Source organism: Bos mutus, chromosome 18 (assembly GCF_027580195.1).
Source record: "Bos mutus isolate GX-2022 chromosome 18, NWIPB_WYAK_1.1, whole genome shotgun sequence".
Lineage (NCBI taxonomy): Eukaryota > Metazoa > Chordata > Mammalia > Artiodactyla > Bovidae > Bos > Bos mutus.
In genome coordinates, this window is record NC_091634.1 from 29,914,608 (window position 1) to 29,930,458 (window position 15,851).

The 15,851-nt window shown below is 40.9% G+C and overlaps 1 protein-coding gene across 1 annotated transcript in view; it reads left to right on the forward strand.

Moving 5' to 3' along the window:
- The window catches only part of CDH11 (cadherin 11), a 158,663-nt gene that overhangs the window by 123,091 nt on the left and 19,721 nt on the right, over positions 1–15,851 (forward strand). The window contains exons 8-11 of the mRNA XM_070388319.1: positions 5,208–5,461; positions 14,072–14,208; positions 15,233–15,366; positions 15,592–15,709. Of these exons, the coding sequence (XP_070244420.1) occupies positions 5,208–5,461; positions 14,072–14,208; positions 15,233–15,366; positions 15,592–15,709 (643 nt within the window). The remainder of the gene's footprint in view (positions 1–5,207; positions 5,462–14,071; positions 14,209–15,232; positions 15,367–15,591; positions 15,710–15,851) is intronic.

Here is a 15,851-nt window from a genome sequence, read left to right on the forward strand (position 1 = left end):
TGACATCAACGATTCCTGCCCGCATCCTTGGCTGTTCAAGTAATTGGTAGTTGGTTATGCTAAGGTTGTCACCTGTTTTCAGTGTATTCAGGGTATGAACACACACTGTGTCTCTAAAATCTGAAACATTTAAGTCACCCCATGGGACTAACACATTGCAAATGAGCTCTCTGCATATGATTAATTTGCACATTTCCCCCCAATTCAATGTGTTTATTTCAGGCAAAGGAATAATCTTCCATAAAGCACTGATGTTTAGGTTGAAAACAGAGTAGGATGTTCTTTCATTTGTAAAAGAACATTTCCTTAAACTTATAGCATAAAGTTCTAACTGTCCAGGAGGAAAAAAAAATATTGAGAGGTGAATTTAATAGAGTAAATTGATGGAAGCATTATATATTATTTAATAATATAAAAAGATGTCGAGAGACCCACCAAACTATTTTTGCCTTTTAAAAATATTCTCTAATATAGTTGTTTTTTTTCACTTGTTTCTTAATTCATTCAACTTATTTTTCTACCAAGAGTGATTGAGTTTTTATTATTTGTCAGGCAGGCCCTTTGTGAGAGGCTGGGCATCTAAAATTGAAGAAACAGAGTTCTGGTCATAGCGAGATCAGAATTTAACAGGACAGTTAAGCAAAAAAGACAATTAAAATAGAGAGGGTGTTTCTGACCCTTGAGATTTTTAACATTTCAGGACAGAGACTTCTTTGATGTAGGGGGCAGTTCTGTGCATTGTATGGTGTTTAGCAACATCCTGACCTCTCCTTACTTGATGTCAGAAAGCACACACCCAGCCCCACCAGCTGTGATGACAAAATATAGCTCCAGACAAAGCCTAATATTCCCTGGGGTGAGGCACAGCAAAATCACTTCCTGGTTGAGAAGCAACTGTGATAACGCATGATAGTGTCTATGAATATGGGTCATGGATGACCACTTACAGGGAGCAGTTCTAGAGCTACGTCTTCCTAGGTGAGTAGGAATTTATCAAGTGGATAAGGAGAGAAGGGTCAGAGAACACTAGTGCCTGAAGGACTGGTCTTGATGAAAACAGGACACATTTAAGAAACTTGAGTGAGTTCAGTCTTGAGGGTTTTGAGATGGATACAGTGGGACCAGTTGAAAAAATCTTGCTAGAATTCAAGAGAGAAATTACAAAGACTGGAAGAAGGCAGAAGAGATAAACGTAAAGAATTCAAGAGTTTATAAACAGTGCTGCGATGAACATTGGGGTAAGAAAGCTATGGTACATATACACAATGGAGTATTACTCAGCCATTAAAAAGAATACATTTGAATCAGTTCTAATGAGGTGGATGAAACTGGAGCCTATTATACAGAGTGAAGTAAGCCAGAAGGAAAAACATAAATACAGTATACTAACGCATATATATGGAATTTAGAAAGATGGTATCAATAACCTGGTATACGAGATAGCAAAAGAGACACTGATGTATAGAACAGTCTTATGGACTCTGTGGGAGAGGGAGAGGGTGGGAAGATTTGGGAGAGTGACATTGAAACATGTAGAATATCATGTAAGAAACGAGTTGCCAGTCCAGGTTCGATGCACGATACTGGATGCTTGGGGCTGGTGCACTGGGACGACCCAGAGGGATGGTATGGGGAGGGAGGAGGGAGGAGGGTTCAGGATGGGGAACACATGTATGCCTGTGGTGGATTCATTTTGATATTTGGCAAAACTAATACAATTATGTAAAATTTAAAAATAAAATAAAATTTAAAAGAAAAAAAAAAAAAGAATTCAAGAGTTACTTAGGAGTTATTCATGTATTGAATGGGCTTCCCTGGTGGCTTAGACGGTAAAGAATCTGCCTGCAGTGCAGGAGACCCCGGGTTCAATGCCTAGGTTGGGAAGTTCCACTAGAGAAGGGAAAGGCTACCCACTCCAGTATTCTTGCCTGGAGAATTTCATGGACAGAAAAGAAGCCTGAAGGGCTCTAGCCTATGGGGTCACAAAGAGTTGGACCTGAGTGACTAACACTTTCACTTTCTTGTACTGAATAGCTTAGAAAATAATAAATATTTCTTGAATACCCTGTGTGAGACAGAGTGTCAGGCTTATAAAAAAGAGAGAGAAACGGAGGAGCTGCCTTCAGCATATTGAGATGGTCTCTGTGTGACTAGCTGAAGAAGAACCAGTGCAAAGTAAAAATGAGACCTGTAGGTGGCTTGGTGGACTTAGGAAAATCCGATGCTGCAACAGCTTTGACTGAATGGGATTCCCAGTTATCACTGAGAGATCTCTTCATGGTCTCTGAGGTATTCGCTTTCAAACAAATAAACTCCTTGTAAAGCAGTGAGAGAGCAGTATTAGAAGGCATTTTAAATATTTTTAAAATAACAATTTTAGTAAAGCCACTTTTATGCCTGATTATGGCTTCCCCAGTGGCTCAGTGGTTAAAAAAAAAAAACAGAGTGCCTACAATGCAGAAGCCACAGGAGACGTGGGTTCAATCCTGGGTTTGGAAGATCCCCTGGAGGAGGAATGGAAACCCTCTCCAGTATTCTTGCCTGGAGAATCCCCTGGACAAAGGAATCTGGTAGTCTACAGTCCATGGGGTCACAGAGTCAGACACAACTGAAGTGACTTAGCATGCACTCATGCATGCCTGATTATTTCTTTATGTTCTCTGTCCACATATATATAGATGTGGATGTGTAACATTTAACACAGTTGCAGTCATTGAGTAATCAGATGTGTTAACTTAATAGCACATCATAAATGTCTTACATGCTGTTATATAATATACATAATCATTTTTAATGACTACATAACATCCCATCCTATTGATGGACCATTATTTCCTTAATAAAATCTCACAGTTGGATTTGGTGTTTTGTGTGTATGTTTCCCAGGATTAGATATAACCCCTCAATGATGTCTAAACAACATCATGCATTTTTGAATACTGTGTGTTTTGGTTTTATGTTGAATTAATCCCTCAGGCAGGATTTTTAGAGGTGGGATTAGTAAACTCGGGAGTATTGAGATTTTTATGGCTTATGTAGTATGTTGCTTCATATAGCTTCATTTCAACTACTCATAACATGGATAGGGAAACTACCTTAAATCTCTTTTGGAAGGAGGCAGGGAATAAATTAGAGGCAGATGCTTAAATGTTGTCCATCCATCAACTCTGCTTTCCTTTCAGCCACAGTGATTGGTGCATACTATCACTTGGTATAGTCATTCCTGGTTGCTGGGGAGGCAGAGGTCAGCAAAGATCAACGCAACTGCGTATAGTTCTTTGGGATGCTCCTCACCCAGCAGGGGTGGGGGACAAGGGACTGCAGATGGGCAATTAAGGGGCCAGACCAATCTGTCTGGGGGAGATGGGGAGGATTTCATAAGCCTGGGATGACCACCAGACGACAGTAAAGTTTCACCAAACTAGAAAGGGCATTCCAGACAAGCATTTGCAAAGATCTGGGGAGAATTGCTCTAGATTCAGCAGGTACCAGTCAAACTATACTATACCAACTTTAACATTAACAAGGTTTTCCAGTGGAAACAGTGCTCTGGGTCCTTAGGCGTGTACCTAAGTCAAGTTCAAAACATTCTGTTACCAGGTGAATCGATAGATTACCTGAGAGAAGAAAATTTCTTCTTGCCTGGTCTCAGAACTATCATATTCAGGTTTTTTATTTTGTCTAATAATCACAGAGATTTTTGAAGGATTGCAGCAGTCTCACACCTTCAGCCTATAAATACCCTTCCTTCCTGCTGTTCAGTAACCCAGTGAAGGACAAAGAGACTGCTGGGGAACCTGGAACAGCTGGGGACAGATTTTGCTTCAAGAAAAGGGAGTGTTCTCTGAATCTGGCGAGAAAAGTTTCAAGGGTGTTGAATGCTTCTAACCTTCCTGAAACTGGAACCATCCTCAGTTAGAATTCTGTAGAATTAGGTTAGGACTAAGCCCTATGATTACATGCCCATTCAAAATAAAACTAGGCGGATGACAGCAACATGGCAGGCAGATGCTAGCCTTAAAAGACCCAACTCTTTGCAAACATTTGGGAGTTCAGCGTCATTCAGAGTGCTAATTAGAAAGTTCGGTTTCCGGGCAGGAAGGCTTGTTTCTCCTCTGTGATTTTACTTTGCACCCGTTGCTGACTGATTCACAGAACCACCCCTCCTTCAGAATGTGGGAGTGCTTACTATCAGTTTCTTAATAATGACAGCCATTCAAATGTTACTTCATTTTTTTTTCACATGTGTGTAAAACCTATATTATTTATAATTGTTTTTCTCTCAATGGACTTCTGTACAAATATACATTCTTGTAACTGGGAAGTACTCACACTGTCCTATATCACTTGCCATAAATAGGAAGTAACCTAAAAAAATGAATTCAGTCCAAACAAAGTGATGTCATTCCATTCTAGCTAGAGAGTTCTATCGTAATCTTTCAAAAGGGAGATTAGGAAGCATAACCGGTATGTTAAAAATTAGTACTGAGTAGGAAGCATAACAGGTATGTTAAAAATTAGTACTGAGATGTCCTTGATGTGTTTGAGAATGAAAGAATTGGAAAAAGGATAATAGTATCAGTAATGAGGATAATGTCATTCAAAAAACCCACCCACTCAAATTACCCATAAACCATGTTAAGTTGGTCCATAATCTGTTAAGTCAGATTATGGACCACTGCTGGTAAGGTTTCTAGACTTTGAGAAATGCTCTGTGGTCAAAAAGTTTAAAAATGAGACTGTTAATATGATTAAGCCAGAGTGTGTGTGGGTAGAGGGGAGAGTCATCTAACAAGACATTGCTTTTTTCTCTAAAATTCATTGAGTATTTTTATTACCAAGATTCTTAGTACTTTTCATAATGGGCTACAACATTTATTTTTGTAATGTTTTAATTCCTTTCCTTAAGTGATTTTAGTGACTGAATTGGGAAGCCTTAGTGTGTTCAGATAATGTGGTTCATTTTAGATGATGGGGTCCTTCGGAGTCTGCCCTGCTCCTAGAATTACCCATTAAACACATTCCAAGTTTTAACAATTGATTTGTCTGATTTTCTGACCAAATGGCTCAGGTAATTGGATATTGAATAGACACTGATTTTCTGTCTTTGAACAACTATTCACGCTGCCCTATAAAAACAATCAGGTCTTTCTTTTCCATTATTCTTTCAAGGAATTGGTTGTCAATCTTCTCTTCTTTTTTGCCAGCCTGTAGATTTTGAAACCAAAAGAGCATACAGCTTGAAGGTAGAGGCAGCCAACGTGCACATTGACCCAAAGTTCATCAGCAATGGGCCTTTCAAGGACACCGTGACAGTCAAGATTGCAGTAGAAGATGCTGATGAGCCCCCTATGTTCTTGGCCCCAAGTTATATCCACGAAGTCCAAGAAAATGCAGCCCCTGGCACTGTGGTGGGGAGAGTGCATGCCAAAGACCCTGATGCTGCCAACAGCCCAATAAGGTACAGATAAACTTATTTTTAAAGTCTGGATGGGGAATTCTAGAGGCAAGAGGTTTTAGGAAAGCCCTACAGGAGCCACATCCTTCAGTCTCAAGAAGGGTCCAAGATATCATTAAATGTAAACAAGATGAAGACTTAGGAGACATGAAAATTCTACTCCAGTTATTTGGATAGACTCATTCAGGCTCCATAATTTCTGGAGCAGATTTCCTGGTTATACTAGGTAATATAACCCTTATCTTCACCTGTCTGTCTCAGAGAATTGTGGTGAAGTATAAATAATGGTTGTAAAATAATAACTGTAATTCTAATTTATTGAATACCTTTCTATGTTCCCGTTACTTCACTAAGGGGAATCAGATACATAAATTAATTTATCCTGTCAACATTATTTTATAGGAATTATTATTCCTTAAGCTGAGACAAAAACAGGGTTCTGCAGGACAAAGTGACTTAACCAAAGAACCCAGACAGTGATCAGGGGGCTCAGAAAGCAAGCCCTGTCTATCTAACTGCTGAACATTTTGAAGAGACAATAAAGTGACCCTCAAATTTAAAGTGCTTTTCTTATCATGAATACATTTTTGTGACTTAGAAAAGAAAACTAGAAAACAGAACCCTGCCTCCCCTGTCTCCCCAACCTGAGCTAATAACCAATGAGACTGATGATGAAGATGAGACAGTGTTGAGAAAGAAGCTGACCAGAAGGAAGCTTGAGTTATACAGTCAAGGCATGTCTATATAGGGCAGGAATGGAAAGTTGTCTGAAACCTGCCCTGGATTCTAGCAGGTGTTTGTACTTCCGTGGCCACTCCCCTAATTCTGTTCTTGCTTAGATTCCTCCCTCTGCCTGCTCATGGTCTCCCTACCCCCAGACTACCACCTACCTTTCCATCATCCTGTAGCAAGATCCAAACATCATATCGTGCTTCAGTTAAACAACAACAACAAAAAAGTCACTGATCAAATTGTTTCTCATTGTCTCATAATCCAAAATAATCTCAAGTCTCTCACTCAGCTTAAGCTCTTCTTCAAGCCCCACCCCTCAGTTACTGCTGGTCTCTCTGCGTTCTTCCTCTCCCTTCTCACCAGACTCTTAGTTGCAGCTAGACTAGGCTATTTCCTGTCCTTTTCTAGTTCCTGACTTTTGTATGTTCTTCCTCCTGGTTGGAGCTCTCTCCCTCATCCTTTCCAGCTTGCAACATGGTACTCATTTTTCCCATCTCCACTTAGGTGTCATGTCCTCTAGGAGTTCTCCCAGGCACCCTAAGACAGATCGGATGCAGCTTCTACCTCACAGCTCTTACCATGCTGCATCACAGTGACAGCTTACACTGTGTTGCCATTGGCATACTCAAAGAGGGCCAGGGATATGTCTGTCTAGGTCATGGGTTGATAAGTTACAGCCCACAGAACAAGCCACCGTCTGCATTTTGAGGAACCTCTATACTGCTTTCCATAACAGCTGTATCTTGAACAGATACCTGAACTCCCATGTTCACTGCAGTGTTATTCATGATAGACAGGCTATGGAAGTAATCTAAATTTCCATCGACAGATGAATGGACAAAGAAATCATGATATATCTATATAATAGAATATTATTTAGCCTGAAGAAAGAAAATTCTGCCAATGGTGATAACATATGTGTATTTTGGGGATAAACTCCAGTACTTTGGCCACCTCATGCGAAGAGTTGACTCATTGGAAAAGACTCTGATGCTGGGAGGGATTGGGGGCAAGAGGAGAAGGGGATGACAGAGGATGAGATGGCTGGATGGCATCACTGACTTGATGGACGTGAGTTTGGGTGAACTCCGGGAGTTGGTGATGGACAGGGAGGCCTGGCGTGCTCCAATTCATGGGGTTGCAAAGAGTCGGACACGACTGAGCGACTGATCTGATCTGATCTGATGCTAAATGATGAATAAATACTATGCTAAATGACAAAGGTCTATATAGTCAAAGCTTTGGTTTTTCCAGTAGTCCTGTATGGATGTGAGAGCAGGACCATAAAGAAGGCTGAATGCTGAAGAATTGATGCTTTCAAATTGTGGTGCTGGAGAAGTCTTGAGAGTCCCTTGGACAGCAAGGAGATCAAACCAGTCAGTCCTAAAGGAAATCAACCCTGACTATTCATTGGAAGGACTGATGCTGAAGCTGAAGCTCCAATACTTTGGCCATCTGATGCAAATAAATGACTCACTGAAAAAGACCCTGACGCTGGGAAAGATTGAAGGCAAAAGGAGGAGGTGGCAGAGGATGAGATGGTTAGATTGCATCACTAACTCAATGGACATGAGTTTGAGAAAACTCCAGGAGATAGTGAAGGATAAGGAAGCCTGGCATGCTGCAGTCCATGGGGTAGCAAAGAGTTGAACACAATTTAGCAACTAAACAACAACAACAACTGCTAAATGAAATAAGCTGGACTCAGAAAGACATAAGATATAGCATGTTACTCCTTTGTGGCATCTAAAAAAGTCTAATTGATAGAAACAGAGTAGAACAGTGGTTGCCAGGATCTAGAGAATAGGGGAAATGGGGGGGGATATTGACCAGCATGGTAACTATAGTTAATAATAATGTATTGTGGACTTGACATTTACAAAGAGAGTAGATCTTAAGTGTTCTTGCCCCCACACACAGGCAAAACACACACAAGAATAGTAACTATGCGAGGAGGCAACGAATATGTTAATTAGTTTGATCATGGTAATCATTACACAAGGTATACTTATTTTGAAACATCATGTTGTTAGACATTAAATACAGATTTTTCATTATTATTAATCATATCTCAATAAAGCTGGGAAGAAAAGTAAATATATCTGAATATGAAAAAAAAAAATCACAGACAGTGGAGTTTTTCTATTTATACCAAAAAAAAAAAAATGCTGACAGAGCAGAAGGAAGTCCAAATGTAAATGTTGTTCAGTTGCCTTTAAGTCTTTAAAGGCAGACAGTTTTTAAAGGCAGAGAAACGAAGACAGTTTTCTTGGCTCCAGACAACCCTGCGCTAAGTTATAGAAGTTAGTCCTCAAACAACCTTGAGACAGTGATCACTTTAGGATCCAATAGATGGAAATACTGGAGCTCAAAGTACTGACGTGAATTGCTCAAAGTTACATGACCAGTCAGTATTGGAGACTGGGTTTTAATCCGTATCTGCCTTGAGTGGTTTACTCTGGCTGAGCAGGCACTAATGGAAAGATTTCCCAGGAAAGTTTGAGTACTGTGCTCTGTATGCAAGAAGATACATTACGTAACGACTGGAAAAGGTCAGTGTTCATTCCAATCCCAAAGAAAGGCAATGCCAAAGAATGCTCAAACTACCGCACAATTGCACTCATCTCACATGCTAGTAAAGTAATGCTCAAAATTCTCCAAGCCAGGCTTCAGTAATATGTGAACCGTGAACTTCCTGATGTTCAAGCTGGTTTTAGAAAAGGAAGAGGAACCAGAGATCAAATTGCCAACATCCGCTGGATCATGGAAAAAGCAAGAGAGTTCCAGAAAAACATCTATTTCTGCTTTATTGACTATGCCAAAGCCTTTGACTGTGTGGATCACAATAAACTGTGGGAAAATCTGAAAGAGATGGGAATACCAGACCACTTGACCTGCCTCTTGAGAAATCTGTATGCAGGTCAGGAAGCAACAGTTAGAACTGGACATGGAACAACAGACTGGTTCCAAATAGGAAAAGGAGTATGTCAAGCCTGTATATTGTCACCCTGCTTATTTAACTTATATGCAGAGTACATCATGAGAAACGCTGGACTGGAAGAGGCACAAGCTGGAATCAAGATTGCCGGGAGAAATATCAATAACCTCAGATATGCAGATGACACCACCCTTATGGCAGAAAGTGAAGAGGAACTAAAAAGCCTCTTGATGAAAGTAAAAGTGGAGAGTGAAAAAGTTGGCTTAAAGCTCAACATTCAGAGAACGAAGATCATGGCATCTGGTCCCACCACTTCATAGGAAATAGATGGGGAAACAGTGGAAACAGTGTCAGACTTTACTTTTTTGGTTTCCAAAATCACTGCAGATGGTGACTGCAGCCATGAAATTAAAAGACGCTTACTCCTTGGAAGGAAAGTTATGACCAACCTAGATAGCATATTGAAAAGCAGAGATGTTACTTTGCCAACAAAGGTCCGTCTAGTCAAGGCTATGGTTTTTCCAGTGGTCATGTATGCATGTGAGAGTTGGACTGTGAAGAAGGCTGAGCGCCGAAGAATTGATACTTTTGAACTGTGGTGTTGGAGAAGACTCTTGAGAGTCCCTTGGACTGCAAGGAGATCCAACCAGTCCATTCTGAAGGAGATCAGCCCTGGGATTTCTTTGGAAGGAATGATGCTAAAGCTGAAACTCCAGTACTTTGGCCACCTCATGCGAAGAGTTGACTCATTGGAAAAGACTCTGATGCTGGGAGGGATTGGGGGCAGGAGGAGAAGGGGACGACAGAGGATGAGATGGCTGGATGGCATCACTGACTTGATGGACGTGAGTCTCAGTGAACTCCGGGAGTTGGTGTTGGACAGGGAGGCCTGGGGTGCTGCAATTCATGGGGTCGCAAAGAGTCGGACACGACTGAGCGACTGATCTGATCTGAGGAGCTTGATAGCACCTTTAAACTACTCAAAAATTTTCATGGTGTTAATTTTAAACTAATTAGCTCTGCCCTAGGATATTGAGGTACATTAGCAGCATTTTCGGAGAAGGCAATGGCATCCCACTCCAGTACTCTTGCCTGGAAAATCCCATGGACAGAGGAGCCTGGTAGGCTGCAGTCTATGGGGTCGCTAAGAGTCAGGCACGACTGAGCGACTTCACTTTCACTTTCCACTTTCATGCATTGGAAAAGGAAATGGCAACCCACTCCAGTGTTCTTGCCTGGAGAATCCCAGGGATGGGGGAGCCTGGTGGGCTACAGGGTCGCACGGAGTTGGACACACCTGAAGCGACTTAGCAGCAGTAGCATTTTAGAAGTGGTGACGTAAAAACACATGAACAACCGTTCATTTCCTTGGCACCTCATTATTTCTGGGGATCCACATCTGTGATTGGTTATTTGGGTCATATTTTCATTTGAATGAAATGAATGAATGAAGGCATTTTTCATGTCTATAATTATCCAAAGATGCTCATTACTGCCCTTGAACCAACTTCCCTCAACCACTCAGGTCCTAGTTGTTAGAACTACCAAACAATGCATAGAAAAACTTTTAAAGTTTTTTATTCGGTAAGCTTTCTAGCCAGACTGCCTACTTTCCTGAGTGCTTATTTTTACCTTTAAGGGCATTTGTGTCCTTGGACATACAGGTAGGGCCTTATAGTGTCACCCAAACTCTTAGCTGCTTAGAAATTTTTGCAAATCTTTCTTCTCAGACTCTGTAGCATTAGAGACCCTTTCTTTACCATTGCCTTCCTAAAATATTCTTTCGTCTTAGCTTCATTGCCAGTAACCTCTTCATGCCTCAGACATACGTGGTGTCTTTGCTAGTTTTCCATCCCAGCCCAGTCACTGGGGACTCCCTGAGACTCAACCTTTGACCTCAGGTTTTCTTTCTCCCTGTGTCCATTTATTTATAGTTTCATTCCATTCTGCTGTTTAAATTGAGTTAATGCTCCAGATTTTCTACCTCTAGACTGATCTTTCTCCCTGACTCTAATTCTGTACTTTTTCTGCTATCTGCTGTGCATTTTTACCCACTTCCTTTTCCCTTCCCTCGCTCATTCATTAGAAAGATATTTTTGAGCCTATGCTTCTTGTGACATACTTTAAAAAGAAGAAGAAGAAGATCAGCTCTTCTCGTAACTTTGTGAAACCTATGATAGACTTGAATCTTTCCTCCCTGGCATGGCAGCGTAGCCCTAGTAGAATTTAAGTCTCTCCTTCCTGCTAAGTTGACTTTGTTTTAGTATTTCCCAGTGCCTCCCTCTCTGTGACACTCATGCTAAAAATTCTCTAGGACTCTCCCAGCTTCCCACAGATCCCCAAATATCAACTCAATCTTACTGGTTCTGTCTTTATCACATGGCCTTTCATTCCCTCTGTCACTCCTACACCGAACTCTTTTATCACCTCATATTCCTTAAAAAGTACATCAACTCCTTAAGTTTCCACTGCTCCTTCCCCCACTCTCACTAGCTCAGCCCACCTTGCCCCCCGTATCGTGTTCATCATCCTGATGGTCTGATTCAGTCTGTTTTTCCTCTGATGGAAAGCCCTTCGTGATTTTTTCACTGGATGAAAGTCATACTCTGTAGACTGACATTCGAGAGCTTCCATGGTCTACCCAGTGCGCATTAGCGGTGACAACAGCAAAAATCATAGCAGCTGTATTTGTTGTTCTGTTGACTGTGTGAGGCACTGGGTTGTACATCTTCAACATCTGTTGTTTCATGTCATCCTCACAGAAGACCTGAGAGTTGGGAACTATTAATATTCTAGTTTAAATGATAAGTAAGCTGAGATTTAAAGAACTTAAGTGGCTTCTCCAATATCACTTGATGTATATACAGTGGGGACATGAACTTGTACCTAGGACTTTACAAAACCAAAATCCATGTGCTCCACTTGTATAGAATAACACTTTGTTAATTATCTTTCTTCCCATGAGCCTGTCTTGTCATGTCAAGTAGATAGTAAACTCCCTGGAGTCAGGGAAAATATGTTATTTTTTTCTCTTTTTTTCACATAGAGCTCTACTTAGGGTTCAGTCAGCTCAATCACTGAGCTTCTACTGACATTTATGAGGTGTGTGGTAGTTTATCTTCTGTTTTATCACCGGGGAAGGGGACTCATCATTCCATTCCCATAGGGAGCTGTGAAGTCAACGGTATCATGGATGAGCTCATGTTTTATGTTTTATGAAGTGCTGCTCCATACTTATTTCCTCTTTCTTGGAAATAACATGATCTAGAACTGGAAGATCCAGGTTCTAATATTGGCTCCCCAGAAACCAGGAGATAGGTCATTTGCAAATCCCATCATTTATAAATTGAAGAGATTAAACTCTGTGACACCCAGGGTCTTTGCTATCTCTTTGTAATATTATTTGGTTGTATGGCTCTCAGTGAATGCCTTTAGACATATGTACAGCTGGCCGTCTTTAGCCATGGATTCTGCATTGATGGGTTCCATATTGATGGATTCAATCAACTGCAGATCCAAAATATTTTGCAGGAAAAAAGCCCAGAAAGGTTCCAAAAAGCATAACTTGATTTGTGGAACACCAGCAACTACTTACATAGCATTTACATTATATTAAGTATTTAAGTAATCTAGAGATAATTTAAAGTGTACAGGAAGATATGTGTTGGTTATATGCACATATTACACCATTTTATATAAGAGACTTGAGCATCCATGGGTTTTGGTATCCTCAGGGATCCTGGATCCAGTCCCCCATGGAAGTCAATGGACAACTGTCAACACTTATTAGAGCTGAGTCTCTAGTACATTGGGAGAAGGCAATGGCACCCCACTCCAGTACTGTTGCCTGGAAAATCCCATGGATGGAGGAGCCTGGTAGGCTGCAGTCCATGGGGTCACTAAGAGTTGGACATGACTGAGTGACTTCACTTTCACTTTCCACTTTCATGCATTGGAGAAAGAAATGGCAACCCACTACAGTGTTCTTGCCTGGAGAATCCCATGGATGGAGAAGCCTGGTGGGCTGCAGTCCATGGGGTTGCACAGAGTTGGACGCGACTGAAGCGACTTAGCAGCTCAGCAGCTCTAGTACATTATCCTGGGCAAGTTATTTTACCTTATGACACCTCAGTAAAGACCATTCCTCTTGACCATATTCTACCTCACCTTGCCCTGTAATATTCTAGAAATTACTCTGTCTTATTTTAGAAAAAAGCAAATTTTCTAGTGGACTGGAGTAGCTGAAACCTTCCAACTATGGTGTTAGGCTTAGTAGGGGGTCATTAAAGTGTGGGGAGGATGCTCTACAAATGAATGGCCAAGCCTGCTTTACATATTTCACAAAGGAATTCAGAACCAAGCTACCTGGAGAACCGCTAAAACCAAATACATTGAATACATTTACTCAAACTGTAGTTATCATTTTCCTTTAAGTATGGAGAAAACTGATTTTTTTCTAGACTGTGAATGATCTTTGATGATAACTTTAGGTAAACTTAAAAGTATTTAATATTTCATATGCAAAAATCTGGCAGAAGTTCCATACACTTGTGACTATTTGAGTAGTTTGGGAGCAAGGTAAACCCGCTTCCCAAATGCAGGTTCATAAATATTCAGATGGTGGATGATTGTAGTAAATATGAAGAAATATGCAGCCTGTTATTCCATTTCTCAATCAAATATGCAGCATGTTATTCTGTTTCTCAATCAAATATGCTAAACAGCTCTTTCATTCATTGTCCTGAATAAAGAATTCCAATGTGGCAAAATGATTTCTATAAAAGATTCATGTACGGAGTTTGAAAAGTAAATTTGATTAAAAAGAAAATCTAGCTCAAGCAAGTCATTGAAAAAGTTGCTTTAAATATAGCATGGAGAAAATATTCCAATATTAAGCTGCTTGGAATGTCTCAGTCTAATTGCCTCATTTGCATTCTGCTTAGGTATTCAATCGATCGTCATACTGACCTGGACAGGTTTTTCACTATTAATCCAGAGGATGGTTTTATTAAAACTACAAAACCTTTGGATAGAGAAGAAACTGCCTGGCTCAACATATCAGTTTTTGCAGCAGAAATCCGTAAGTATTATCCTAAGGGTTTTGATTCTACTTTGCCAAATAGTATTCCTTCAGACTCTGTATATTCTGGAAAATAGTAGATAGCTGAGATAGAACAAGCTTTTTTTTTTTTTCAGTCAAATATATTTTTCAATCTTTAAAATTTATTTTTGGTCATCTATCTAGAAAGACATGTAAGCAAATAGAGTTGTTTTCATTTTCTTTGGCAGAACTGGGTACAGGCTTGGCACATGAGCTGATAGCCTGTAGCAGCTTGAAACTCTTCACCACCACCAAAAGATTCCCCACTTTATCCTCAGTTTTGTTTAAACCCAGAGCAGCAGAATCCTTAAAGCCAAGATTTATGGGTTTTTGTTTACCTATGGGGGCTTCCCTGGTAGCTTAGATTGTAAAGAATCTGTCTGCAGTGCAAGAGACTCAGGATCGATCCCTGGGTCAGGAAGATTCCCTGGAAAAGGGAATGGCAACCCACTCCAGTATTCTTTCCTGACAGTTTAATGAACAAGGAGCCTGGCGGCTACAGTCCATGGGGTCGCAAACAGTCGAGGACCAGAGATTCTCAAACTTGATCATGCAGTGGATTATCATGAAGGGCTTGTTGTAACAAAGATCTCTGGACCCCACCCTCAGAGCTTCTAACTCAGGTCTTGGGTTGGGTTTGAGAATTTTCATTTCTAACAAATTCCCATATCGTTTGATGCTGTCCTGGAACCCTCCTTTGAGAACTGCTGTTGTTGGACTACACTCTGGGGAGCCAGGCTACACTATAAGCTTTTGGAATTAAACCTCAGCAGAAAGGGAAAAGTGGTGTTATTTCCTACCGGTCTAATGATAGCCTTTATTCTAGGACATCACCTGCACGTTGGACTTGGCATGCTTCGGGGTTTAGGTGACTTTAGTGCCAACAGTGCATTTGCCTGCAGGGCCTGAGTGAAGCTGGACCTCACTCTTTCCTGAGAGTAACCTTGGAGCAACATGGATTCTTCCCTTGCACATGTTTACCATCTGAATTCTCTCCTTCCAGACAACCGGCATCAGGAAGCCAAAGTCCCTGTGGCCATTAGGGTCCTTGACGTTAATGACAATGCTCCCAAGTTTGCTGCCCCCTATGAAGGCTTCATCTGTGAGAGTGACCAGACCAAGCCGCATTCCAACCAGGTAATGCTGCCCTGCCCTGGCTAGGAGCAATCATTTAGGACCAGAGTTTGCTTTTGAGAGCATCCCTTGGAGAAACTTCCCAACTGCCCAAGAAGGCTTCAGAGCCCTGGTTTAGCTCAGAAGCTAAGTTCTCTAAAATCAGGCTTCTTAGCCAGACAGGAATTTTTAAATAAATGATGTGTCAATGTCAGCATGATTTATTTATGGGCCACCTTTCTCTTTCAGCCAATTGTTACAATTAGTGCAGATGACAAGGATGACACAGCCAATGGACCAAGATTTATCTTCAGCCTACCCCCTGAAATCATTCACAATCCAAATTTCACAGTCAGAGACAACAGAGGTTCGTACCAAGGTTCCTGTGTGTTCAGAGAAGTAGAAATGGAAAACAAATGGCTTTTGTATTGCAGAGCACAAGTATTTCCCCCTAATCTTAATAATGCCTTTCTGTTGAAGAACAAACAAGAAATAATAACGCCACCTTT